The following is a 25,531-nucleotide window of genomic DNA, read 5'->3' as shown; positions in this document are numbered from 1 at the left end:
CAAATGGGAGACAACTTCCCTTAAGGAATATACTCATTTGATTAAAGGAGTTACATCTTGGTGTAAAGTGTAAAGACATTGTAGAGAGCATACATCAGGACATCGCATAGCAAAGTATTCAGATTCTGTTGGTATCTATTCTATCTGATAGCATGCAAATTAGTCTTATGTCCTTATAATTGTTCCTGCCTTTAAGCCAGCTGATATTGATAAAAAGTGAAAACTGAACAATAAATTGACCATATCTATTGCATAATTGTATGGTGCAGGGATTGGCAATGTGGTGCTTATAGGCATTAGGACATCTACCACCATCTCAAAGTGATGCTCAGGTCTAAAGTGAAAACTGATTTTAAAAAGACAACCGTTGATTTAGAGATTTAGTGAAAATATAACATTCCATTGTCCAACATTTTTGTGGAAGCAGAAATATGCAAAATTCATTACGAACTGAAATATTCCTTGTTCTTTAATACATGTTGTCATATGATCTGTAGCCCATTTGTATTCTCCTTCATTCATGTTTGGAGGAGGAATTTAAGATATCACCGCCAGTTTGGTGTAGTGAAGGGGTAGGCAACCTTGGCTTTTTTATGACTCGTGGACTTCAACTCAACCATGCTGGCTCAGGAATTCTGGGAGTTGAAGTCCATGAGTCATAAAAAAAGCCAAGGTTGCCTACCCCTGGTGTAGTGGTTAAGACATCAGGCTAGAAACTGGGAGACTCAGTTCTAATTCTGCATTAAGTCTGAAACCAATTGGGTGTTCTTGGGCCAGTCCACTCACTCTCTCAGCCCTAAGAAGCGAGAAGTGGCAACCGCTTTTGAACTCTTGCCAAATGATAGATGGGCAGGCAGGTAAATTGTTGCCTACCTTGGCTACAAATACTAACAAGGTTTTAATTTTTTCCAGTCGCCTTGGATTTTCCTAGCTGAAAATTTCTTCAGTTTTACGAAGTTTTAATGAACCACTACAGATGTCTTATGATTACAATTTATTTCGTAATTTCAGAGGCTATCTTTGTCTCAGTTACATCTCTGATGCAACTTGTTTTTTTTTTTATGCCAAACTTGTATTTTTAGTTTTATCTTTTCCCTTTTGTTATTTTCTTGATATTTCACTATTATTTCTATATAAATACATATAGACACCTACACAATCAGCATCACATTGTTATATATTATTAAAGGCATTTTTAAATTATCCCTTATGTTACAGGTTTTAAACAAAGGACTGTCTTATCATGATTTTATCAAACATAGTTTCTGTAATTTTCAGCTCCTGTCTCCATTTATCTTATCAGGTATGCCTTCCATTGGCCTATCCATTACTTTAATCAAGTTTTTTTATGCATTTAGGTGAAATAGAATACTTTGGGGAAATGATTATAATATATCAGTCCATTGGTGCTTCTGCAGATACAGATTAAATGCTGTTGTTTGATAGCTCATGGTACAGGCAGTATGCTCTTGTGATGCTGAAATTCTATCTAGTTCATTATAATATCTTTGGAAGGTTGAAACTGTTGTTTCCCCTCCTCAGTCCCAGGAAGAAGAGTGAAAAATTGTACAAGAAAGTGCGTTTTATTATTTTGAAAGATTTGATATATAAATATCAGGATATGTACAACCCATAAAACCAGTCAATCTGATAAAAAGCGACATTAAACTAAAAACAAAATAATTACTAAGAATTAAGGAATCTGAGCAAATAATCAGATTTTAGTTTTATTTTGGCAATGCTGACACCAGCTGAACCTTCAGTTACCTATAGCTTTAGTTCAATAGCTCTAGCTTTTAACTACAGCATGTTATATGTTTACTAAAGATGTCCCCCACAACCTTAAACTATGGAACCAACACAAAGCTTTTACTTGGGATGCAATTTTACTAAAGACAGCTTGATTTTTTAAAAAAGTGGCTCATAATGCAGAGACAAAAAATGCTGATGACATAATTGTTATGCCTTTCAGCACCTCTTAAAGTACACAAGCACTTATCCAAATCAAACTAGGTTCAAAATTGAATGAAACATGAAAAATACAAGGCAGATTGCAATTCCATACTGAACTTGGCCTGGTGTGATAGTACTGGTATATGTCAGCTTTGATGTAGTTCTTATTGATCATTTCTAAAAGTTGAGGCCAAAGTCACAAGTGGAGATCAGCTAGAAGGCCTCCTCACCTCATAAGAACCTTACCACCACTGCAAAGCAGCATTTTCTACAGGAATGGTGGAATCATCCAAATGATTATGGTGACATAATGGCAGGGGCTCTTTCACAGCCTCAGGTAGCAACAGTTGCTCTTTTCAGAGGGCATATTCATGCCACAAGCTACAAGAAAGAAATTCAGAGCACCATTACTGTCAGGGGAGGACTGGGTTGATTTTTCACATGGCCACTCCATCCCCTTACCAAGCAGCTGGAATGGGCTGGGCTGTCTTCTGTGGCACAACAGCATCCTTTGTGGCAGACACTATTTAATGGTCAACTTACGCAAACATTCCATCCGGAGTCCGCTCTTGTCCCACAGCTCTCAACTTTCAAAGCTAGCACGTTCTTGGCCAAAGCCGAGGAGGAGAGGAATGAACTCACGGAAGGGAAGCAAAGGGAGACCATATCTGGGACTTCTTGAATTTGTCATCGTCTCCTTAATGTTGAGTGGTGACAGTGTACTTACTCCTACAGCACTGAAGCAGCTAGGAAAGTTAGGAGCCAATCGGTATTTGGATGAAAGGCTCCGTTGTTACTCTCATTTTAGCTTTGTAAAATATAGTTCTAAAGCAGTGATGGTGAACCTTTTGGGCTCGGTGTATCAAAAATTAGGAAAATGCCTAACTTGACTCTGCTGGTGTGTCATTTCCCCTCCCCCCAACAAAAGAGAAACAATTCTGTATATATTTATTTATTTAAAAAAAAATATAGTCCGATCGTGGTGCTATGTATTATATAAAGAAACATTAAATAATTACAAAAATGAAATACAATGAAAACAAACTCATTTTTGGAGGGTTCGGTGGCTGCACAAGAACACACCCATTTTCATGCAGCCCCCACAAGCTCCAAAAATTGTGCTCCAAAAAGTATGAAGCATGCTTTCAAGAACAGTTGTTGACGAATGTTGGTGATGCTAGTTTGTCACCCAAAATGTGGCATGTCATCTTTGACATGTGTATCATAGGTTTTCCTTCACTACTGTTAAGTACATGGCTATAAATGTTAAGGCTATAAATACGGAAGGAATTAAGCTTCCTTACTCCAATACATTTCACATTGCTTGTGACAGACATTGTCTTGAAGAAAAGATATACTTGAAGTACCGCCTTTGTTCTGGCTTCTATCCTTGCTGATCCTAAACTGATATTCTTCTCATGGTCAGCATATGTCTTCGTTACTAACAACTCTACTATCATACAAGCCACAGATACCTGAGCTTCAAGGAAAGAATGTTCCTGCATAAATTCTATATTCTCAATGTGAACGGCTGGAATTTTTCTTCCGGTTTATCTTATACTGTATCTCACTTTTCTAGAATGTATTTTGAGTCTTCTCTTTAGAGAGGTAGTTACAGCCTATTCACACAAATGTAGCACCAGAATTTAACCTAATGATTATTTTTCATAATGTTGTTCTTTCTGACTGATAGGTTTTGAAAAAAAAAACCCAAGGGATTGAAAAGTGTAGAAACATAATATACTGACCTATTCATAACAAAAGGGTCCTTATTATACTTCAGGAGCAAATCCCACACAGTTGTAGGGGGATTGAGTCCTAAGAATTTGGCTCGTTCCCAGCGCTGCATACGGGTAATTCCTGTCAGCAGAAGAAAGCGATTCAAGAATGTAATATCTGCAGGAAGCTTCCTAATCAGTTTAGCTGAGACAACTGTAGTTATGAGAGCTTGAGGATGATTTATGAGTTCCCTTTTTCTATGTTACTATTGTTTGTCTGGCATTATCATCATGCATGATATTTTACAGTACAAGTGTATATATTTCTGACTTGCAAGCTCTATTTAATACTTGGATCCATCATTCAAAACTAAGTAAAGAAGACATTAACTTGTTTTCTGGGTCACAATAGAATATACACAATTCTTTCTGATAAATATCCAATCAATTTTTGTCCAACTGCTCTTAATTTATACAGTGTAAATTTAGTGGGTAGGGTAGTTATTTTGTTGCTGCTACAGTAAAGCCTCAATTTTACAAAATGCCATCCAGCAAATTTTGGATGCAACAGAATTCTAGTTGCACTTCACCTCCAAATATCAGACTGCTGTTTCTATAGCAGTCCAGACAACCAACATAAAGTCATTATTTACATCAATTTAAGTGCATGTGCATAATAACAATTTATTAATAAAGTTATTTGGTTTGGAGGGAAGATAATAACATAAAATATGTAGATATGGATTGAGTGGCTATTTAATTTTAGTGGACTTATCTCCTGGCCAATAATTATTAAATCAATGCTGTATTGTGTCAATAAATAATTGGGAATAATAATTGCTGATCTACTGCAAATATCCAATGCATCTGCAACACAATATGATGAACCATTTCTTTACAGTGTGTAAAATAAGGTTATATTTTAAAATTTGGCAGTAAGGAAACAACAGCAAAGAAAAGGCAAACATCTACTTATTTTACAAGATGGACTTTTGTTTCAATAGATAACTAGACAATCTTACCAGTGCAGGGACCATACTGCCAGCTGAGATCAAACTGCTTCAGTATTTCCAGCTGATCGGATGGTGCAGTATCTTGTAGGTGAGATTCTGCTTGAACTAAGTCTGAGAAGCAATCAACCCATTAGCGTTAATAGGTGGAGTGCTGGTATTTTTCCTTGCATAAAGGGCTTAGGGTGGCACTTAACCAATTGTGTTACCACCTCTTTAGCCAATTCCAAAATCTAAATGGCAAAAGCCATACTGTTTGCATCTCTCCATCTATACCAGTGTTTCTCAAATTTGGCAACTTTAAGATGTGTGGTTGTCAATTCCCCAAATTCCCCCACTTTCATACAGGGCAGGGGGGGGGTGTCCAAATAAGATCTGAATTGCATTAATATCATTAAAATATTGCTAAACATGGGGGCTTCCTATTACGCATGCCTAAAGTAGATGGGAGATGGAATTTCATAACTATCCAGATTGTATGTATGTATGTATGTACAATATGTATCAGTTTCTATTGTACAAACTGCAAAATCTTCTCTCAAAGCAGCATCCAACATTTTTCAGGCCACCAAGAACAGAGGTAAATATGGTCTCAAAAACTGCATGAACTCTTGCCCACTTTTGGAGCTATCCAAGAACTGGCCAAGGGCCTAATCCTCTCTACATTCTAGAAAAATGTAGGTTTCCACAGAAGCTGTTGGGAATGTTGGAGTGACTATTCTATTTTTAATAACGGAACTAGCTTGGAGTTGTAATTTGCTAAGGGCCCTGTCAACCAAGGAACGTTGGTTGATGGGGACTAGGAGACCTGCCTTCTCTGCCAAAGTCCCTGCCCTCCAGAATACTCTCCTTAAGAGTTGAGGATGACCCTAACACTGTTGGCCTGTAGTAAGGCGCCAAAGACCTGGCTTTGTACCTGGGCTCCCAAGTGTGTAAAGGGCCCCATTTCCTGACTACTGACATCTATAATATATTTTCTCAGCTGCTACATATATTTAATTTTGTACTATATAAGTGCTTTTAATTATTTTATTACTGTTCACTGTGTAGAGTCCATTGTTTGAGATCGGCAGCTATAGAAATTGAATACATTTAGCCGGGTGAGGCATCCTCCAGGATGTCAGGTACAAAACGAAAGAAAAATAAATCCTCCCCAATCCGCTGTGTCTCTCCAGAACAAACATGCTTTCCCACTTTGGAACTGGAATTCTGCAACATTACTGATTTGTTGAAGCTCTCCTAACGGGGTTGGCAGAGCCAAATGCTAGGAGAAGAAGTCTCTTTGGGCTCACCACAACACCAGGCCATTCCAAAGGCCCAAGCAGGGGAAGGAGATGGAACCTAAAAAGGCGAGATGGGGGAAGAGCCCATAGAAGTGCTTACCCTGCGGTGGGCTCTGAGCCTCTTTTCTTTCTTTCCTGCCTCGTTTCTTTTTCACCACTTGGAAAGAATCGGTGATGAGTCGCTTCCTGTCCATAGCTCCATGTGAAGTCCCGAGCATCTCCCGGCTGCTCCCAATGAAGTGAAAGGAGAAGCAGACACGCTTAGACTAGCGCCCTCCCGCCAATTCCTGAATCGGCGAGAAGCCTCTGCGCTTCACCCCCAACTGCCCGCTTTCGAGCAGAGGTTCCCGGTCTCATTCCCATCTGCAAGAGCGACTCCCCACCTCTTCAGCGGGGAAGGCTTCCGCCCCCCCCCCCACCTTATAACCACCTCAACGAAGCCCTGGCACTGCCAGATTAAGGCTGGGAGACGTGGGCAGCGCCAAGTCTTCTTCTCCCTCGGGCGGGGGAGAAAATAAGCGGTATGCCCCTCAAACCCCAGCATACAATGCAGACAAATCCCACGCGAAGGATGGAAAAAGGCAGATGGGCCGATCGCCCCCACTTTCATCCGCGTCTTCGCTCCCCATCACCTGCTCTTCCTCCCCGCCTCCCGCCCAGAAAAAGGCTTTACTTCGGTTTTATTCCCAGACGACCCGGATCCATCCAACTTCTCGCTCGCCCCCTTCCTCGAGGGAGAGAAAAGCAACATCGAGGAGAAATTAGATTCCCCCTCCCCGATTTGGGCGCCTTTTTCCTGCTTTCTCCTACTGGGGAAAGAGAAAGAGAAACCAACCCGGGGAAATGCGGCGGTCGCCGTCCTCACGACTCGCGCAGAGCCCAAGCCGTGCCCGGAACGTCTCGTGTGAACGCAGGATCGGATAGGGCGGCCTAGCTTAGAAGCTTGTCGCCCGACAACCCGGAATAGTCCGGGTTGGCGTATAGTTACTGTTGCTTTGGCTCAGCCAATGGCGGAGCTGCTTTCGTTTTGCCTTGGAAGGAACGGGAAGGAAGGCCTCTGCTGATGCCAGGGAAATTTCCCAAACGGAGACTTATCGCAGCTTCCTTTTATAAAAGATGCTAGTTGCTCTGAGAGATCTGTGGAAAGGGGCACCTACTACGAAAGAAAGAGAGAGGTCTTTCAGGCATTAAATTCAAAAATCACTGAAAGTTTACGTCCATAATTAACTTTATTAAAAATGATTATTCAGAGCTAGTTTGGTGTAGCGGTTAAGGCACCAGGCTAGAAATTGAGGGACTATAATTTGTAGTTTCGTCTCAGGGGCAAAGCCAGCTGAGTGATCTTGGGCCAGTCACTTTCTCTTAGCCCAAGAGTGGTTTGATATTGCTACTTCCAAAAATGTTGCCCTGTTGGCCAAACCATAGATTGGCCCAACTAAATGAGAATTTGTTTTTTCCCTGGTGTGAAGTAGCTAATTATCACACAAGGCCTGACTTCGTTTATTGTGTACAGGGCAAAAAGGTGTGCTCTTGGACTATACCACAAATCAAAAACCCTCAATATCCAAATTAGCACAGTTTTTATACACTTTTGGAAAACAAGGGCACATGATCAAGCAATAGGCAACAAGTGACAAAAAGTATTCATTCCCCTGGTAGAGAGTGACTTTCCCATAGACTGGGTTCATTGCTAAAATTTTGCAGCTCTGTCCCTCCTGTCCCTAACTGATAAGGTGAGTAATTAAATGTGCAAAACGTTTTAGCTAATTTATCTACAACAGGAAAGGGGAAGTTAACCCTGAATAAGCTGTTGGCCTGCTTCCAGCTCTTTGATAAGGATATCACTAGCTTTCCAGAAATTTTAGGATAGGAAGCCCAAGAATGAGAGGCCCTCAAAAGTAAAACATCTAGAGCAAAATGAAGGTTTTTCAACAAAATGGGGTTTCTCTGGCTAAAACTAGCTGTACCAATTCTATATCCCTGCAGGATCTATAGCCCAGGCTCAAAGGCACAAATCTGAGTCTGATACTCTCATGCCATGTGCCTTCAGGGCAACAATACAGAAATGGTTTGCTGTTGCCCTTTTCCTAGTCTTTGGCCATAATATTTCCTGGAGTTTTCTGACCAGATCCAATTGTGCTTAGTTTTAGAGTTCAGAGGTGTTGCCACTACTAGGTCATCTCAAAATGTGCTGGGTGAGGTAATGTGATGTCCTTGCCTAATATACAGCGTATGCAGTGGTAGGATTCAGCCAATTCACACCACTTTGGCAGAACTGGTAGCTAATTGTTTGTTGTCCAGGCCCAGAATGGACTTCCGGAAGCGGCATTCATACAGAGAACCTATTGTTCACATATTTGAATCCCATCACTGAGCGTATATGAAAATTATTAAAAATTATCCATCCATATCACACTTCCTTCTTTTGAATGACTTTCTGACTCTTCTGCCTTAAAACTATCTTAGACTTTTAGCTAGGAAAATGATGATATGCCCCCAAGTACTGAACTGCTTTTCAGTTGAGGTCTTTTTTTGTTCCTCCTAAAATGCAAGGCATTTGGCATTCCTCGTGGGTAAGATTTGCTACATCCTGATGTTGCAGCTTCATTTTCTGAGAGTTATCTATCACTAAATAAATCTATTATATTTGGCTTTTCCTTGACTTCTAGTATAAAAACTAAATTCAGTTTTGCTTTGTAAATATGAAAAGTGAAATTTATTTTCTGTTCTCCATAAAGCAATGCGGCAAAAATATGCCTAAGGATGAAGATGGATTTGAGCAAATGCCTGGATTTTTATAAAAATGTGCAATCTACAATTGTTTACTACTTCATCTTGGCAGTGATAGGTTCTTGCTGCCTTGAAACCATTATGGTGGAACATAATTGATATGTCCAATATTTTTTTTTGCTCTTCTGCAGTCATTCTGCTTCTTTATTTAATTAAGCAACTATCTCTGAAAGGATGGCCTAATGGGTCACACGTTGTCTATGGCAAGATCCTCCTTATTAGAGCTTTCCACATGAATTAGATTTCTACCAGAATCTATTTTTCATATTCCCTATTCCCCATTATCTCAAAGCAGGTCATTCTCTAGAAAGGCATTAAAAATTCAAGATTGTGCTTATTCCAATGGAACAGAACAGATTAAATAAAATCTGATGTCCAGGAGAACATTCATTGAGCGAAGTATTGCATGGAACTTCGTTGTCAGGGTGTGCTTCACTTGGCTACTTCAGAAGTTGCTCCCTGTTTTCTTTGCATGTGTGTGCACACAGTACGCAAATACACTACCAAGGCTGGCAGGGAGCAGCTTTGACAGGTAAGCTTGAAAGAAATAAGCTTTTATATTAAAAATGGAATGCTTTGGGCCTCCTGCTTGTTCCAAAGCACGTCTTTCTAAGGATTTGCACAACCCTAAAATGTATCCAAATAAATGCATATCTAGAAAATAAAAATCAGCTAAATACAATTAATTACTCACTTCACACAATAGCTATTGGAACATCCTCTGTGACAACCAGTAAAAACAATCTTCTTTTTACCTAACCTGCATGTCCCTCTGTTGACCTTTAATGGATGACCCTGGGTTTTAAAATTACTTGTCCTTTTTCTTATTTTTATTGAAGAATCATTGTAGCTGTTTCTCATATGAATGTTAAGACATGCATACTTCTGGAAACTTGAACACAAAGTATTTTGCTTATATTTTCTGTTCCAGCTTAAGCACATCTGCTACCCTGGTCTGTTTGTGTGACCTGAACTTGTAACCTGAGAAGCTTCTGCTACTTACAATGCCATCATCATCCCACTTATGAAGAAACCTGTCCTGGGGTTCAGAGAGTTGGCCAATTATTACTGAGCAACCTTTAACAACTCTTCATCAGAAACCTCTACATCCATACAGTATTTGTTAATAGTTAATCTGCTGTAGTATAAATCTGATCTCGACAGCAAAGCAAGTATTAAAAAGACCAGACTGGACAGAAGACTGAAATAGGAAGAGAGAAATTGTGGAACTGCCCTGACAAAAACCTGGCTTGCTAAGGTGAGCAATATTGGTAATTCCTAAAGGAAAGTCCTGGGTTATGTTGAAATGTGAGCTGAAAGGGAAGGAAAGTTACAGTGGGAAGTGGAGAAGCTGCATTGTTTTGTGCCTTCTCTTGACAGGGATCTTGGATAAATTTGTTGTTTTGTTGAGATAGAGAGCATTCCAGTTTGGGAGTGACAGGAAGGTATGGGGAAGTGGACTCTCATTCAGGTATTTACTATGTCTTTGTTCTACCCATCAGCTTCAATCCCCAAAACTATGTTGGTCCTTTCCTGTCCTTACAAACTGCGCTTGTTGGAGGGAATGCTGAGGAAGAGTCTCCCTCAGACACTTGTGGTAATTCTGAAACATTTACTAAAACGTGGGCGTAGATTCTTGACAATAACCTCATTTTCTAGAATTTAATATTTGGCACTCAGGATGAATAAAGTATATTATTATTATTATTTGCTTTTTTTTACCAATAATGGCAAGAAACAATTCCTTGAAAATGCCTATATCTAAAACATGATCCATGTAATATACCATATGTTGTAGAATCATAAAGATATAAAATAAAAGATATAAAAGAAAGATTCAGCTAGATGTGCCTAATGAGCATAGATCTCTGGTGAATGGAGAGTTGCAGGGCAAATCTGCATTTTTCTGTATAACGGTTGAAATTCCTTAATCTTATTCAGCAACAGAAAGAAGTAATTCTGGAACATCGTCAACATGTGGGGAAGGGGGAGTGGAAGAACATTAGGTGAAAGTTATTGCAGCAAATCTAAATTAATGCTACTCTACTTTTCTTCCCACATTGATCTCAGATCACTCCCGTAACTACACTGACACTTGATTCTTGACAGGTCCATGGAGCAGTCATGAACATAAATCGGGGGAATCCAATTGGTCACGAGGTGATTGTGGATTCCTGGCCAGAGTTCAAAGTTGTCCTCACCAGACCAGGCAAAGAGGTAATAAACAGCCTTGTCGGTTCTGATGGAGGGGGGCAGGGAGGAAAGGAAAGGAAAGGAAAGGAAAGCAAAGGAAAGGAAAGGAAAGCAAAGGAAGAAGGAAGGAATATCTAGGAGTCCATAGCCAGCCTCTAATGGATAATTTAAGGTACTGCTGCTTTTTTGGATGAGACCATTTCGGCCTTTCCAAAAAAGAAGGCATTACATTAATGAAGTTATTCCTATCATTTCATCTCCACATTAAAAAAAATTGCTTGGCAAATAGTTGATGTGAGAGATATGAGGAAGAGGTGAATCAGAAGATTATATATAAGCTCCATGCCTTTCTTCTAGATTGCCACAGATCCCTCAGATCAATATGCCAATGCGTATGCAGCATTTTATCAGGATCTGGATGCGTATCGGAGGCTTGTAAAGGATACAGATGCTGTGAACTGGGCCCACACCTTCCATCTCTTTGGTAATGGTCCTTTTTGAAGGAGTGAAGAAAAGGCATTGTATCGATAGGTTTTCTATTACAGTATATATGCAGTGGCATCAGAATGAAAATGGCTCAAACATTCTAACCACTGAAGCCCCCCCCCCAAAAGAAGATAATAACTGCATGTTCCCTTCTCACATTATTCCAACCACTAAGTGTACAATGATGTTGTCACCTTCTGGCAATATTTTCTTGATGTAGTTTTAATTCTTTGCCTATTCCTCTCCCAATGTGAACTGAATTGATCTCAGCAGGTTGTATGACTCTCAGATTAAACATGACCCACATCTAGAGTAAACTACAGGAATGATAGTTTGGATTGATCCAGACTACAGTCATGTGAAAAAGAAAGTACACGCTCTTAGAGTCCTATGGTTTTACCTGTCAAAACATAGTAAAAAATAATCTGGTCTTTAGCAGTTCTTAAAAGTAGGTAAATACAACCTCAGGTGAACAACAACGCATAAGGTATTACACCATGTCATCATTTATTTTTACAAAAAGAAAGCCAAAATGGAGAAGCCATGTGTGAAAATCTAAGTAGGCTTTTCACATTTACAACCATTGTAGACATGGGTCGTGTTATCAAAATTCAGATGCTTGGCAACTGACTCATATTTATGACAGTTGCAATGTCCGGGGGTCATGTACAACTCTGATATCTTGCCGGTTTGTACTTCCAACTTGTGCACACAGTCTTTCCCTGGCAAATGAATGCTTTATTATTTTTCCAGGGACTCAAGAAGGGATCCCCGAAGCTACTCAGGATGCAGCAGCTGCTAAACAAAAAGAGTTATCTGTAGTTCCTCACTTCCTCTATGAACTTTCTGATCCAAATAAATTGCACACTGGTAGGTGAGTGACCACCCTGTTGGCCGTCACCACTGTTATAATGTTGAGGCCTGATGCAGAACTGTTAAGGCATTCTGAAGATTTTGTTAATGATCAGGCTCCCACAGAAATGGGTGCTGTACATCCTTGAAATCTGCAATCACGTTGCTTATGGGTCAGTCAGGTGCCAAAATCAACAGGATTCGTATACGACACATTGATTCCTCCAGGGACAGAGAGACAAAGTCACAGAGGAGGAGAAATGTAACAGGAAGCCTGCCTAGAAAACAGGAAAAAAACAGTAAAACCAGTAACAGACATGATGGCCCTTTTTGAATGCTTGCCTTTCCAAAGGCAGAATATTAGAGAAAATGGGATGTGGAATACAATAATGCTAAAACAAATCTGATTAGCAGTTTCAAGCACTGTAATACAGAATCAGTACGTTTTGTAGACTGATTGCAAATTTCGCAAAGTGAAAGATTATCCATTAGCAAAGACCATGATACAGAATTACATGTCCTCGTTTCATTTTAATTTTTATTTTTTGCCTATCCAAAGCTTAGTTAGTATGGCCTGTGGGGCAAACCTATTTTAGGTTTCTCATTTTTTTTGTAGACTTTAGGACTAAGACCAAGTAGGTTTTAGTAAGAGAAGGAGAAAGCTGGAGCAGAAGAGGTTGTGTCAAACTTCAAACACAATCTGGGCATTTGGCTTTGTGATTCCTCTAGGAACAAAATTGCTTAATAACAGTATTGTGCTAAATTTGTAGATGGTGAAGTTTCCTGGCAGTTAGAACAATTAACCAGTGGAACAACTTGCCGCCAGAATTTGTGGATGTTCCAACGTGGGGAGTTTTTAAGAAGAGATCAGATAACCATTTGTCTGAAATGGTATAGGGCAGGGGTAGGCAACCTTGGCTCTTTTATGACTCGTGGCTCAGGAATTCTGGAAGTTGAAGTCCACAAGTCATAAAAGAGCCAAGCTTGCCTTCCCCTGGTATAGGGTCTCCTGCCTGAGCATGGGTTAGATTAGAACAGGGGTCTGCCACCTTGACAAATTTAAGACTTGTGGACTTCAGTTCCCAGAATTCCTCTGTGCTGGCTGAGGAATTCTGGGAGTTGAAGTCCACAAGTCTTAAAGCTGTCAAGGTGGTAGACCCCTGGACTAGAAGACTTCCAATATCCCTTCCAACTGTACTATTCTATTCTGTTATAAGTGGGGAAAGACTATCTGAAACTCCCATTTCATAAAAATGGAATATTTGCATCTTATTCTTTATTGCTTTATAATACATGAGACACTGGAAATGCTTTCCCATCATCATGGGTCGCATTTTTTAAAAAAGCAATATGGTAACCAAAAATAGAATTCTGCACTTTCATAGAGAAAAATGGAATCAATTCATGAGTCTGCATTTTTACAGAAACAGAATTATCAGGGTAAGCCGCTATCCTTTCTGGGAACAGTTCACACTTGTCTGGCTGGCCAGTTTTGGACTAAAAAGTGGGGAAAGATGACCTCTTTATGACCTGTGGACTTCAACTCCTAGAATTCCTGAGCCAGCAAGTCATAAAAGGGCCATCGTGTCCCACTTCTGGACTTAATAGATAAACTAACAGTTTAATTTTCTGTTCTCATCTCTTTGATTTTGTTCTTTTTGCCTTTCCCCTTTTCCAGGCTTGAGCCCGGCTTCAGACTTTCCTCCTTGAATAGTTCCAATGTTGATCTAGTGAATGAAAACTGGGCCTATGGGGGCAATGAACAAAGCCGCAGGTATCTGGCCAAAATGATACAGCATTTCCCCAGTACTGGCATTCTGAACCAGGAGGGTCACCTTGTCAGCTGGTCGATGATGAATCTTTTTGGCACACAAACAAATGGGTACACCCTCCCATCATTCCGTGGAAAGGGATATTTTACTATAACAGCTAAGGCGCTTTCTATGCAGGCCTATAATGCTGGTTATCCTATATATGGTTTTGTTGTATTAGATAATAACAATATGCAGACTGTGATGGAAAAGGGAGGATATCAGAAATTATCTGAGCTGAGCTACCTGTGCTTTCATTACACCAGTTAGCAGAACAGAGTGAGGAGAGAGGCTATTTTCCTTGGTTTAACCAGATTTTTGTCACCTGCTCCCTGAACTCTGAGAGATACTTACATGCTATTTGTAACTATTGGACATCTCCCAGATCCCCGGGGAGGATCAGGCTTATGAAGAATATTTCTCTGAAATTTCTTTGATTGTCTTCAGCCAATGTTGGTTTGGTGGCCAGGCCTATTCTTTAATGTCTCATTCGTTGATTTAAGATAATATTTAGGATTTGAATTCTATCTCATTCCCAAGTTCTCTATAGGCTTCCTATAGCTGTTGGAGGCCCTTTGGGAAGGTATCAACTGCTGGCCAGATTCAGTTCTTTTCCTGTTTGTACTCCTGAGCAGGTAGTCAATACCTTGGTGTGCTATATTGGTTATAATATTCTGCACGAAGAGGCGCAAACTAAAATAAAATTCTTACAAAAAAAAGCTGCTTTGGATCAATATAAAGTTCGGGCTTTAAATTTATTTCTGTGTTTCATAAGAGATTGCATTCCACACAAAGAGCAGGATCATGATCTAGGAATATTCCCTGACTTTATTTGCTCTCTGGATTTCATGTTATGACTTACACAAATCCATTCAGTGCAACAGCTGCTACCTTTCCCAAATTAACTCTATTTGTCCATAGCTCTTTAGGCCCTGTTTCATCAGGTGTTAACTCCTGAAAGAGGCTGTAGTGCAGGGGTATCAAACTCGCAATGTCATGTAATGTGTCGCAATGTATCGCGACTTTTTCCATTGCCGGCAATGGGGTGGGTGCGGTTTCGGCATGATGTATCTGGCCTGTGGGCCGGCAGTTTGACACCCCTGCTCTAGTGGGACTGACCTTCAGGAAATTCTCTTGACATTGCCAATGCTATTCCCACTGTCACATTTGAAAAATGCAATGCTTCAGGACTCGATTCCAAACCCTGATCTTTGCTTGTTATCTGCCTGTCTTTTGGTAGGGAAGAAGATACTGGACTTTGTTATTAAGATCTACAGTACAGGCTCTTTGAAATATATGCAGATCTGACAAATAGCAATAGCACTTAGATTTATATACTGCCCTGTGGTGCTTTACAGAACTCTGTGTGTGGTTTACAATGTCAGCATATTGCCCCCAACAATCTGGGTCCTCATTTAACCAACTTCAGAAGGATGGAAGGATGAGTCAACCTTGAGTGGGTCAGAATCAAACTCCTGGCAGTGAATAGAGTTAGCCTGCAATACTGCATTCTAATGACTGCACCACCAAAGCTCCTAAAAATGATACTTAGTGCTGTCATTTAAAAAAGAATTATCTTCTCAGCCAACCAAAGGTAATTTCTAAGCAGCTCATCTTTTGGTAGATAAATACAGTAAAGTAGGGGTTGCTACCACCTGGGGACCTATGAGCATAGGGAACAAAATCAGACCCACATTTTTTCAAAAGGCCACTTCTGTGAGGAATCTAGACATTAGGCGGTGGATGAACACACCAGTCAGCATATGAAGCATGGTGCAAACCTATATCAAAAAGGCCTTTGCTGTTCCCAGTGGTCACTTAGAGTTTGTACCTAGATTTGATAGCCCAAATGTTGTACATGTCAGCTCTGCTCCAACCCTCAGAATGTGCGCTGCTGTTGCCATTTCTCTCTGAGTCTGACTTGTTCTGGCTAATTACCAAATTCAGCTGCAGAAGAGAGATAAGAAAGAGTGGATTGTCTTTCTGACTGGTTCATCCTTCTTCACCAAAGGCCTGAGTTTTTTTTTGCTAAAACAGAATTAGAAGTGCATGGCTTTCATTGACTACGGAAAGGTATTTGACTCAGTATTCCAGCAAGCAATAATCAATGCATTGCTCAACCAAGGCATAGACACTGCTTACATAAACTTACCACAGTCAAAATATAAAAAAACAATAGTGACAATTTGCCTTAATGATCTTAAAGTGGAAATCAACATAGAATGAGGTATACGACAAGCTGATACAATAACATCTATCCTTTTCTCAGCCTGCTTTGAAGAAGTATTTTGCAAATTAGGCTGGATAAAAGATGGAATAAAAATCAATGGCGCATATTTAAATCACTTAAGATTTGCAGATGATGTTGTTCTCTTCTCACAAGATCCATAAGAGTTACAAAGACATATAGAAGAATTGAACAAAGCAGAAGAACCATTTGGCTTAAAAATAAACCTGAAAAAGAGCCAAGTTATGTTTAATAAATTCACAATTTATTTATAATTTTTTATATATCTGGAGAAGAACTAGGCATAATAGACCACTGCACATACCTTGGCCAACGGATCTCAATGGAAGGCGATACAAAAAACAAAATTGAATGGCATGTTAAATGTGGTTGGCAGGCATTCGACAAGTTAAGTGTAATTTTCAAGAACAACGTCCTCCTATGCCTGAAAAGAAAAGTTTTCGATCAGTCGTGTTACCTGTCCTAACATATGCCAGCAAAACATGGACACTAACCTCACAATAAATATAAAAGCTATGAGTAGTGCAAAGAGCCATGGAAAGATACATGCTCGGCATCACAAGACAAGATAGAAGGACCCGCACATGGATTAGGGGACAAACGAAAGTATACTATATCATCAAGAGAGTAAGACAATTGAAATAGAAATGGGCTGGTCACATAATAAGAAGAACTGATGGCAGATGGACCATGGCAGTCATAGAATGGATCTTACTTGATAAAAAGCATCCACAAAAGAGACTTAAAACAAGATGGAGCAACGACATCTGCAAGTATTGCGGGCCCAATTGGCAAAGGAAAGCTCAGGACCGTACTGGTTGGAAACATGTAGAAGAAGCCTTCATTCTGCAATGGATAGACAATGGCTAAAATGATAACAAGAGTTGTTGCTTTGGAATTGCTTCCTCTGTAGTTTACACATTTAACTAATATAATACTTCTTTGTCACACTATGAATGGGGAAAATACTAAATTTTGTAATCCTAGACCAAAATCCCCTGCTGCACAAGGCAATGTACATGTATTGAGGGAATATACTTAAATCAAACTTCTTTAGTTGAAAAATAGACATTATCACAAGGAATGATTCACATTTGTCCTAAATACGGGGGGGGGGAGGGGGTTAACCTTGAAAACTGGTCCAAGAGGTTTTCCTGATCCCCAAAATACGGTGAAAGGAATGACCAAATCACCTCTATTCCAATCATAATATATTCTGTACAAAAAGAACATCTGAGAACTAAGGAGTGCATCTTGGATGCCACATACAGTATTCTAAGAAGTAATTGGGGACAAATTCATTAGCAGATATGATTACTTATTATTAAACATTGCTATTCAAAATGGCTTTCTGTCTTTCTATTCAGTCACAGCCACTCTAGCTTGTGAAAAACATTATAGTAAAAAAAAAATATATAGATCATCCTTGACTTACAACCATCCATTTAGTGATCGTTCGAAGTTACAACAGCACAGGAAAAAGTGACTTACGATTGTTTTTCATATTTATGACAATTGCACCTGGGGTCACGTGATCAAAATTCAGCTGCTTGACAACTGAGTCATATTTATGATGTTGCAGTGTCCAGGGGTCAGGTGATCCCTTTTGCAAACTTCTCCCAAGCAAAGTCAAGGGAGAAGCCAGTTACACTGAACAACCATGTTACTAACTTAGTAACTGCAGTGATTCGTTTAACAACTGTGGCAGGAAATGTTATAAAATGGGGCAAAACTCACTTAACAAATGTCTTGCTTGGCAACATAAATTTTGGACTCAATTGTGGTTGTACGTTAAGAACTCTCTGTATAGTAGAAGCTAAGTGAAAAGATGGGTTGTGATCATTGGTCATAGAAAAATAAGCCAAAGTGTTTGAGCTCTATTTTCCTCTGGTTTATAACCAGATTGAAACAAGGCAAAATTATTTGCCAGCTCAATTATGCCCATTCTTTTTTCCAGGCCTCCAGTACAGAGGACAAAGGTACTATCTTATTAATGATTCATTTTTCAGGAATAAAAGATGGATTGACTGGATAGCCAAGCAGTAATGGTGTCATCCGCACTCTGAATCTCTTCATAATTGAAGTCGGCCTTCTCCTCTGCATCAACATTAAAGGAAATTTCAAATGGATTCTCAGAGCCAGCCCTAGTTAACAAATTGATCAATGATTGAGAGGGTGCAAGGTGAGGGGAGGAGGAAGATATTGGTCAGATTTTTTTTTTTAAGGACATGAACTAGGAGGTGGTTCAATAGCGAATCACAGGACAAAAATCACAGTTCAATATTACATGGAAAAAAAAGCTGAAACCCTGTCAAATCTAAGAGGATTGTTATTCATCCATGACAAATGTAAGGTCCTATCTCTGATGGGAAAAATGAAACACATGGGCAGAGGACAGGGAAAGCCTGGCACAGCAGCACAGCTTGTGACAAGGATCTAGGGCAGAGGTCCTCAAATTTTTGGGCACCAGGGACCAGTACCATGGAGAAAAGTTTTTCTGTGAACCGGAGAGTGCCCGGTACTGGTCCACAGAGCAGGGGTTGGGCACCCCTGATCTAGGGGACCAAACAGACAACTGGCTGGACATAAGCAAATGCTGGGATGCAACACCCAGACAAGCCAATGGAGGTTTGGACTCCTAAAAAGGAATCAATGTGCCCAACGCATAGAAGAAAACCATTCCATTATATCCTGCAATGACAAGGCTGCACTTGAGGTTCTGGACACTGTTTTTTTTTAAAAGGAGGAGGGAGAAATGGGAGAGAGTTCAGAGAAGACCTCCTGGACTGGGGAGGGGTCTGGAAAACATTAACCCTGAGAAATGATTAAAGGAGCTAAGCTATAAATATTGCAAGGCTTTCACATAGAGTATGATCTTTTTTTAATCAAAGCTAGGGCAGAGTTCTTTCCAGTTCACACACTATATAATTATATGTCTCATGATCCGTTCAACCATTATTTGACCACAAAGGCATTTTCTGAGTTCAGAATCTGCATCACTGACAGAGACCTTTTGAGCACATCTTCTTGGTCTCCAGCAGGCAGGCAAGTTGGTTCATAAACAATTGATGCAATTCTGCCTCTTTGCTCTCTTCAGGTTTGCTCACCAGAAGACATTTTTCTGGGACCTGCGGGGCACCTTCTACCTGGCCAGCCATGCTGATCCTGACCTGCTCTTCCAAGTTGCAGCTGCTGGAGAGTGTATTACGAAAGGGCCTCCCTGAAACGCTGCTGGTAATCACCTATTTAGTTGCTCCTCTTCTCTCAATGTGAATATACAGTAAGAGCCGATTGTTTCCCTGTTTACTGTGAATTTGGAAAAAACCGCATCTGTTAAATTTCTAAATTTGATACCAGCCATGCAGTTATTTCACGTTCAAGTCTACTTTTCCTTTAGTCACATTTGCAAATGCAAAGCCAATAATGTCCAAAATATAAGTGCACCAGCAACAGCAGAAGCAGGAGAATCTCTCTTTGCTAATTTTTCCCGTTACAGAAAATCCAAAAACCACTTGGCCTTTCAGTAAGACAGTGAATTCCTACAACTCGCCCATCTTAGCATTTGGCCCTCAAAAGGCTTTGGGTGGCTTCTGATTCAGCCAATCAGAGACAGCTCACTTCTGTACCCAGATCCACTCCTATCCAAACCTTTTCATGCATTACATAAGAGAAAAAGCAGAATATCTCCTGGACTAGATCTTCCTGTCCCTCTTTTTAATTTAAGGTCTGTGGGGCAGTGATGCACATCAACCGTGGAAACCCAGCTCAGCACGAAGTCGTGGTGGACTCTTGGCCAGAATTTAAAGTTGTTCTTACCCGACCACAGAAGGAGGTAAGAAATTACAACACAATGGGGTTTTCCCACAGCGTCCTATCAAAAAATTGGAGGAAAAAAAAAAGAAACATAGATATCTCTAGGGCACAAAAACCATTTAGGAGGTGCTGTAGCACTTTTCCTTTTCCTTGTTTTTTTTATATCCCTCTTTCAAGTTAGCCTGACCTCACCAACTCCTCTGCATGATCTCTGCCATCTGCTCTATCCCCAGTGCCCTGAGTGTCTCTGTGCCACTTCCTGCAGGTGGTGAAGGACAACAGGGATTATTATGCCAACCTCCATGCTGCTTTCTATCGGGAGGAAGATGCCTGTAGGAGGCTCCTGGAAAACAAAGATGCCGTAGATTGGGACAAAGCCTTCCAGCTGCAAGGCAAGGCCTGGGCTCTGGCAATTTCTTCTCCATCCTTAGGAGATTGTGAAAAGTGTTAAAAACCTGGTTGTTCCCCCAACTGTAACCAAAGACAGGAAATTCAGTGCTTTTTTTGTTAAAAAAAAAAAGGTGCCACATGAAGTATTAATTCACGTGAAGTATTAATACCACTCTACAATGCCTTGGTAAGGCCACATTTGGAATATTGCATCCAGTTTTGGTCACCACGATGTAAAAAAGATGTTGAGACTCTAGAAAGAGTACAGAGAAGAGCAACAAAGATGATTAGGGGACTGGAGGCTAAAACATATAAGGAACGGTTGCTAGAATTGGGTATGTCTAGTTTAACGAAGAGAAGGACAAGGGGGGACATGATAGCAGTATTCCAATATCTCAGGGGCTGCCATAAAGAAGAGGGAATTAAGCTATTTTCCAAAGCACCTGAAGGCAGGACAAGAAGCAACGGGTGGAAACTAATCAAGGAGAGAAGCAACCTAGAACTAAGGAGAAACTTCCTGACAGTGAGAACAATTAATCAGTGGAACAACCTGCCTCCAGAAGCAGTAAATGCTCCAACACTGGAAGTTTTTAAGAAGAGACTGGACAGCCATTTGTCCGAAATGGTGTAGGGTTTCCTGCTTGAGCAGGAGGTTGGACTAGATGACCTCCAAGGTCCCTTCCAACTTTATTACTATTATTATTATTAACTCACACATGTCATACAACCCGCCTTCCATGCAAAAAAGGTGCCGGAACTCCGTACTGGGCATTCTATGACAAAAAAAACCCTGAAGAAATTTATAGCCTTATGCCACACCCCATTCCAGCCACCACCAACATTTCTTTGTGTCTGGGGAAATGTCTCTGTGCCACCCAGTTGCAGAGAATTAGGAGCAGAGAAAAGATAATATTACACTCTGAACCTCAGGCTGTTTTCCTGTCATATTTCTATTCTATGCAGGTCTTCAGGATGGTCTTTATCATGCTGTGAAAGTCATGGCAGAGGCTAGACGTGTCCACATGGAGCCCTATTTCTACCAGGCAACACTGCACCCAGACGCAGCCTCGTTTTGTCAGAACCAGTGAGTGATCGTGCTCTTTCTGAGGGAACTGTTTGGAAATCTGTTAAATGGATTCGATTCCATTCAATTACTTGGAATTCAATAATGAAACCAAGGACTTCTGGCAGCTTTAAATTATAACTAATCATATCCTCTGTAGAAAACTAGGAGTATGTTTTATTTTGTTTGTTTGTTTGTTTTCAATTTCTATGGCAGCCCATCTCAGTCAATGACTCTGAGTGGCTTATGGTTTACAAAATATATTACAATTAAAAATGTAAAAACATTTTAAAACAGTAAAAAGAGTAAAAACAGTTACGAACATTAAAAAACATCCAAGTCAAGACAACCAAGAGCAAGATGTTGTTTCTGCTATATGTAAAAGAGAGATAGATTTACATATACGGCCCCAGTGGTTATAGTGCGGAATTTATTATTTTTTGCCAAATTGGAAGACGTGGAAAGGACAATATTATTAGACTTGGAAAAATTCACTGAATACAACTGCTCCATTGGGTTCTCCAAAAGCATAAATTATGATTTAAACCAAAAAACAGGATCCCCAATAGATGGCTGCACTTTCAGGAAACTGTTACGGGGATATTTCAGAATAAGTGAGATTCTCTTGAAATATCCAATTAGACTTTTAGTCTTCCTGGGAATGAGCAAAGATTTTTTTCCATTATGGTGGGATGTTCTCCTTTTGCTCCACCTTCACGACTACCTTCTCTTTCCTTTCAGGCTCAGAAGTGAGCCCCTCCACCTGGGGACCCTCAGCCCATCTCATGCAGCCCTGCTCAATGACACCTGGGCTTTTGCAAGCAACGATTGGAGCCTGCGCTATCTCAGAAGCCTGACCGAGAACTTCCCAAATGCTTGTCTCTTAGATGAGGAAAGCCAGCCAGTTGCCTGGTGCCTAAGTGATGCCATTGGGAGTATGACACATGCCTATACCCTTCCCAAATATCGGGAAAAGGGTCATATGAAAACAGTATTTCAGGCACTAGCCAGAAAGTTGCATGCTAAGGACTTTGTCGCATATGGGGGAGTTCTGCCAGAGAACAAGGCCTCCAAGAAATTTTTATTTAGTCAGGGCTTTGAGCTCTTGCCTTTGATAAAACACGTTCTTTTATTCACTCCAAATCACATGAAATAGCCTAGTGCATTTTTCCTCCTTGAATCAGTAGCACCACTGCTGGCTTCATTAGACTAAGAGGTTGGGAGTAAATTTGAACCTTAGATTTAAGGGACTGCCTCTTTGTATATATTCAAGATTAAATCTGAAAAGAATCACAAGAACCAAGAACGGATCTCAGTGAATGTGCATTCTAAAACAGAACTCTTGGAAACAGTGATGGCGAACCTTTTGAGCTCAGTATGTCAAACATTTGGAAAGTGCCTAACTTGATTCTGCTGGTGTGTCACCTTCCCACCAACAAAAGAGGAACAATTCTGTATTCCCTCCTCCATCTAGGCCACCCTGAACGGCAGCACTCAATGGCAGCCAATGCTGGCTGGAAGTAGAGCCTGAACCTCAGCCTCAACCCTATCACCATTGCTGCCAGTGAAAATGGTCACCTTGCACCATTCCCCAAAGTATTTCAAGCCTTAGAGAACGGTGTGCTTGCCCCAGTGACCCAGGACTTACCTGGGCCTGCCATATTCCGTTTACCTTCAGATGCTGCTCTCTTTCTTTTGACAGGCCCATGCAGCTAACCTGAGGCCTTTGTTCTTGAAGAGGCTTCAGAGAATAAACCTCTGTGGCTTCTGCCACCTCTGAAAACAATGCAAAACTACTGTCATGGCTGAAGCACAGCTCGCAGTGCAAACCTCGCTCACAGCCAGATAGGAAGCAACAGAGGGAGTGAATGATTGGAATGTAAGGGAGGTATTGGGATGGGACCAAAGGAATGCAAGAGAGCCAACTGGAAGCTTCCAGCTATGCCAACACCTCAAATTGAATCAGCTGGGAAAGCCAAGTCCATTATCCAAACAAAATGAACATAATAGATTGGAGGAAATAAAGTGACTGTGGGACAACGGGGGGGGGGGGAAGAGGATGTTTAATTATGCTGTTTGCACGGGAACCTGCTAGAAATTAGCATTGCTACTTCTGTATCCATGACAGCTCAGTAAATTGTACTCTTGGAAAATGAAACTGGTCCAGGAGTCTTTATTTGGTGAATGAACTCTGTAGGATGGTTGACAAGTACGCCCCATTCTCATTAAATGTTTGTAGGCCTCACAAAAGCATACCCTGTTCTCATGAGGCGTCCACGGCTTCCAAAAATCATACAAGAATGGGACATGCTTTCAAGAATAGTAGTCAGGTATTGGTGAATGAACGTCTCCCAAAATGGTATGTCGTAGGTTTGCCATCACTGCTTTAAATAATACATTTCCCATAGCTTCCTCTAAGCATACATTTTACTGTATCAGTCTCTAGCACTTTGGCACTGAATCTTTTTTATATGCGGGAGCATACCCCATCACTACTCTGAGTCTTCCATCCTACAATCATCTTCACTTCTGCCTGCTTCAAAGACAGAGAATAAAATAGGTCAGTGAATCTCTAAAGCCATTATTGCTCCCACCAGCTTCTGAAAGTGCAACTATCAGTGTTGACCGTAATCTACACATTTACTAGGATATTGTCTCATATTAAAGATTTTGTTATCATGTCTCATGTCATGGTGCAAGATGCAATTATTGTATCTACAGACTGGTTAACAGCAAGTTTTATTCCCATTAATAAATTCAACTAATTGTCTGGAATTTTGCATAAATTTACCCATGACTTTAAAATTACTCCGGCTGAATGAACATGCAGGAATACTTGAATTCCAGCATTCAGATACAAATTATTGTGAGGGCAAAACATAACAAAAATGGTATAACAATTTTACTATATTGAAAAATTATCATTAAAATATTAAATATTAAAATATTTTTTAAAATCTCCTTAATAACAAAAGAATAATGTTCCTAGAATCACTATGATCTCATTTTGTGAAACTCCTGAATTTTTCATCATTATTTGAAAAGATCGCTGCCTTATAGGTTTTTAAATTGAAATGTTTCATTTGCCTTTTCAAGTGCTTAAAAAAAGTTGAGTTAGTAGTGAGTAAACATTGTTATTGGTAATTTTATTGCAGGGAAGCAACATCATATTCTAATTTAATTATTTATTTCACTTGCACAGAATTCTAGTATCTAGACATTCCCAAAAGTCTTCCAAAAATGGTTGGTAGGAGAAATCTATGTGGTGATACAATTTTGCATCACAACAACTTGTCTCTTAGATGAAGCTAGCAATTCCTGCAGATATCTAGCTTAGTCCTTAGATGCAACAAAACCTCTCAGATTTTATGCCCGACTAACTTCGGAAGGAAAAGGGAAAAATGCAACACTGATAAAATGACAAAAAACTGACAGAGATACCTAGTTTGTGCATAGAAATTTCAGTCTCCCAAATACCCAATCTCTGTCAAGGTAATCTACCCTATTCTGCATATATTTTCAATGTTGAAAAAAAAAAGATACATCTGATCAAAGCGGCAGTATAGCATGCGAATCAGCTAAAACACAAGCACAAGTCTGTTCAGAAGTTCTGGTTCTAAGATGTCAGCACATCTTGTTTGGAATGTTATATACATATATGGATCAGTGGGAGATCCATCAGTGAGAGAGGATTTATGATTTGTATAGTCTTAAAAGATTTTTTTGATAAAGATGATGTATAATTTTATACCTTTTTGATACAGATCACCAGAAAAATTGGCTAATTTGTATAAACGTTCTTCAAACATAGGTTGGAAATGTAAATGAGATATTTTATCATGTTTGGTGGTCATGTAAAAAACCCAGAAAATTTTAGACTCAATTACACACAGAAGATTTAAAAAACTCATCTACAATTAA

At 40.0% G+C, this 25,531-nt stretch overlaps 3 protein-coding genes across 8 annotated transcripts; 2 read left to right on the top strand and 1 right to left on the bottom strand.

The window, feature by feature from the left end:
- Positions 1–1,567: 1,567 nt before the first annotated feature.
- Positions 1,568–23,648, bottom strand: POLD4 (DNA polymerase delta 4, accessory subunit). Of its 5 annotated transcripts, XM_039341047.1 has the most exons (7): positions 23,259–23,648; positions 16,649–16,768; positions 6,800–7,120; positions 6,065–6,189; positions 4,694–4,795; positions 3,702–3,813; positions 2,341–2,699 (listed from the first exon to the last, which is right to left on the bottom strand). In XM_039341047.1, exons 4-7 carry the CDS (start codon positions 6,180–6,182, stop codon positions 2,537–2,539), a joined length of 495 nt encoding a protein of 164 aa, XP_039196981.1. In that variant the 5' UTR covers positions 6,183–6,189; positions 6,800–7,120; positions 16,649–16,768; positions 23,259–23,648; the 3' UTR covers positions 2,341–2,536. The 5 variants fall into 5 exon arrangements, with proteins under 5 accessions (XP_039196983.1, XP_039196981.1, XP_039196980.1 ...); XM_039341046.1 differs by lacking the exon at positions 16,649–16,768; XM_039341048.1 differs by lacking the exon at positions 16,649–16,768 and having other exon boundaries at positions 23,283–23,648.
- Positions 7,127–14,815, top strand: LOC120306954 (glycine N-acyltransferase-like protein 3). 2 transcript variants are annotated; one of them, XM_039341044.1, is made up of 7 exons: positions 7,127–7,697; positions 9,686–10,012; positions 10,257–10,351; positions 10,864–10,971; positions 11,305–11,431; positions 12,187–12,307; positions 13,964–14,815. In XM_039341044.1, the coding sequence occupies exons 3-7, from the start codon at positions 10,274–10,276 to the stop codon at positions 14,364–14,366; spliced, it is 837 nt and encodes a 278-aa protein (XP_039196978.1). In that variant the 5' UTR covers positions 7,127–7,697; positions 9,686–10,012; positions 10,257–10,273; the 3' UTR covers positions 14,367–14,815. The 2 variants fall into 2 exon arrangements, with proteins under 2 accessions (XP_039196978.1, XP_039196977.1); XM_039341043.1 differs by having other exon boundaries at positions 7,127–10,012.
- On the top strand, positions 18,036–23,265 carry LOC120306953 (glycine N-acyltransferase-like protein 3). Its single transcript, XM_039341042.1, has 5 exons — positions 18,036–19,578; positions 20,069–20,176; positions 20,423–20,549; positions 21,511–21,631; positions 22,352–23,265. Exons 1-5 carry the CDS (start codon positions 19,501–19,503, stop codon positions 22,764–22,766), a joined length of 849 nt encoding a protein of 282 aa, XP_039196976.1. The 5' UTR covers positions 18,036–19,500; the 3' UTR covers positions 22,767–23,265.
- Positions 23,649–25,531: the final 1,883 nt, after the last annotated feature.

This window comes from Crotalus tigris, unplaced genomic scaffold (genome assembly GCF_016545835.1).
Source record: "Crotalus tigris isolate CLP2741 ecotype Arizona unplaced genomic scaffold, ASM1654583v1 scf7180000017764.6130737, whole genome shotgun sequence".
Lineage (NCBI taxonomy): Eukaryota > Metazoa > Chordata > Lepidosauria > Squamata > Viperidae > Crotalus > Crotalus tigris.
Note: the sequence above shows the minus strand (reverse complement) of the source record. Positions and strands in the feature narration are given on the sequence as shown.

What these genes read in the sequence shown, in the direction of transcription:
- POLD4 (XM_039341045.1), bottom strand. Translation starts at nt 6,669, where the DNA reads ATGGATCCGGGTCGTCTGGGAATAAAACCGAA. An exon ending in CGTCTGGGAATAAAACCGAA is followed by an intron (nt 6,190 to 6,637) that starts GTAAAGCCTTTT and finishes CATTGGGAGCAG; the next exon opens with CCGGGAGATGCTCGGGACTT. An exon ending in GCAGTATGGTCCCTGCACTG is followed by an intron (nt 3,814 to 4,693) that starts GTAAGATTGTCT and finishes TTCTGCTGACAG; the next exon opens with GAATTACCCGTATGCAGCGC.
- LOC120306954 (XM_039341044.1), top strand. Translation starts at nt 10,274, where the DNA reads ATGTTGGTCCTTTCCTGTCCTTACAAACTGCGCTTGTTGGAGGGAATG. An exon ending in CCACACCTTCCATCTCTTTG is followed by an intron (nt 11,432 to 12,186) that starts GTAATGGTCCTT and finishes TTATTTTTCCAG; the next exon opens with GGACTCAAGAAGGGATCCCC. An exon ending in AATAAATTGCACACTGGTAG is followed by an intron (nt 12,308 to 13,963) that starts GTGAGTGACCAC and finishes CCCCTTTTCCAG; the next exon opens with GCTTGAGCCCGGCTTCAGAC.
- LOC120306953 (XM_039341042.1), top strand. Translation starts at nt 19,501, where the DNA reads ATGCTGATCCTGACCTGCTCTTCCAAGTTGCAGCTGCTGGAGAGTGTA. An exon ending in GCCTCCCTGAAACGCTGCTG is followed by an intron (nt 19,579 to 20,068) that starts GTAATCACCTAT and finishes TTTTAATTTAAG; the next exon opens with GTCTGTGGGGCAGTGATGCA. An exon ending in CAAAGCCTTCCAGCTGCAAG is followed by an intron (nt 20,550 to 21,510) that starts GCAAGGCCTGGG and finishes TATTCTATGCAG; the next exon opens with GTCTTCAGGATGGTCTTTAT.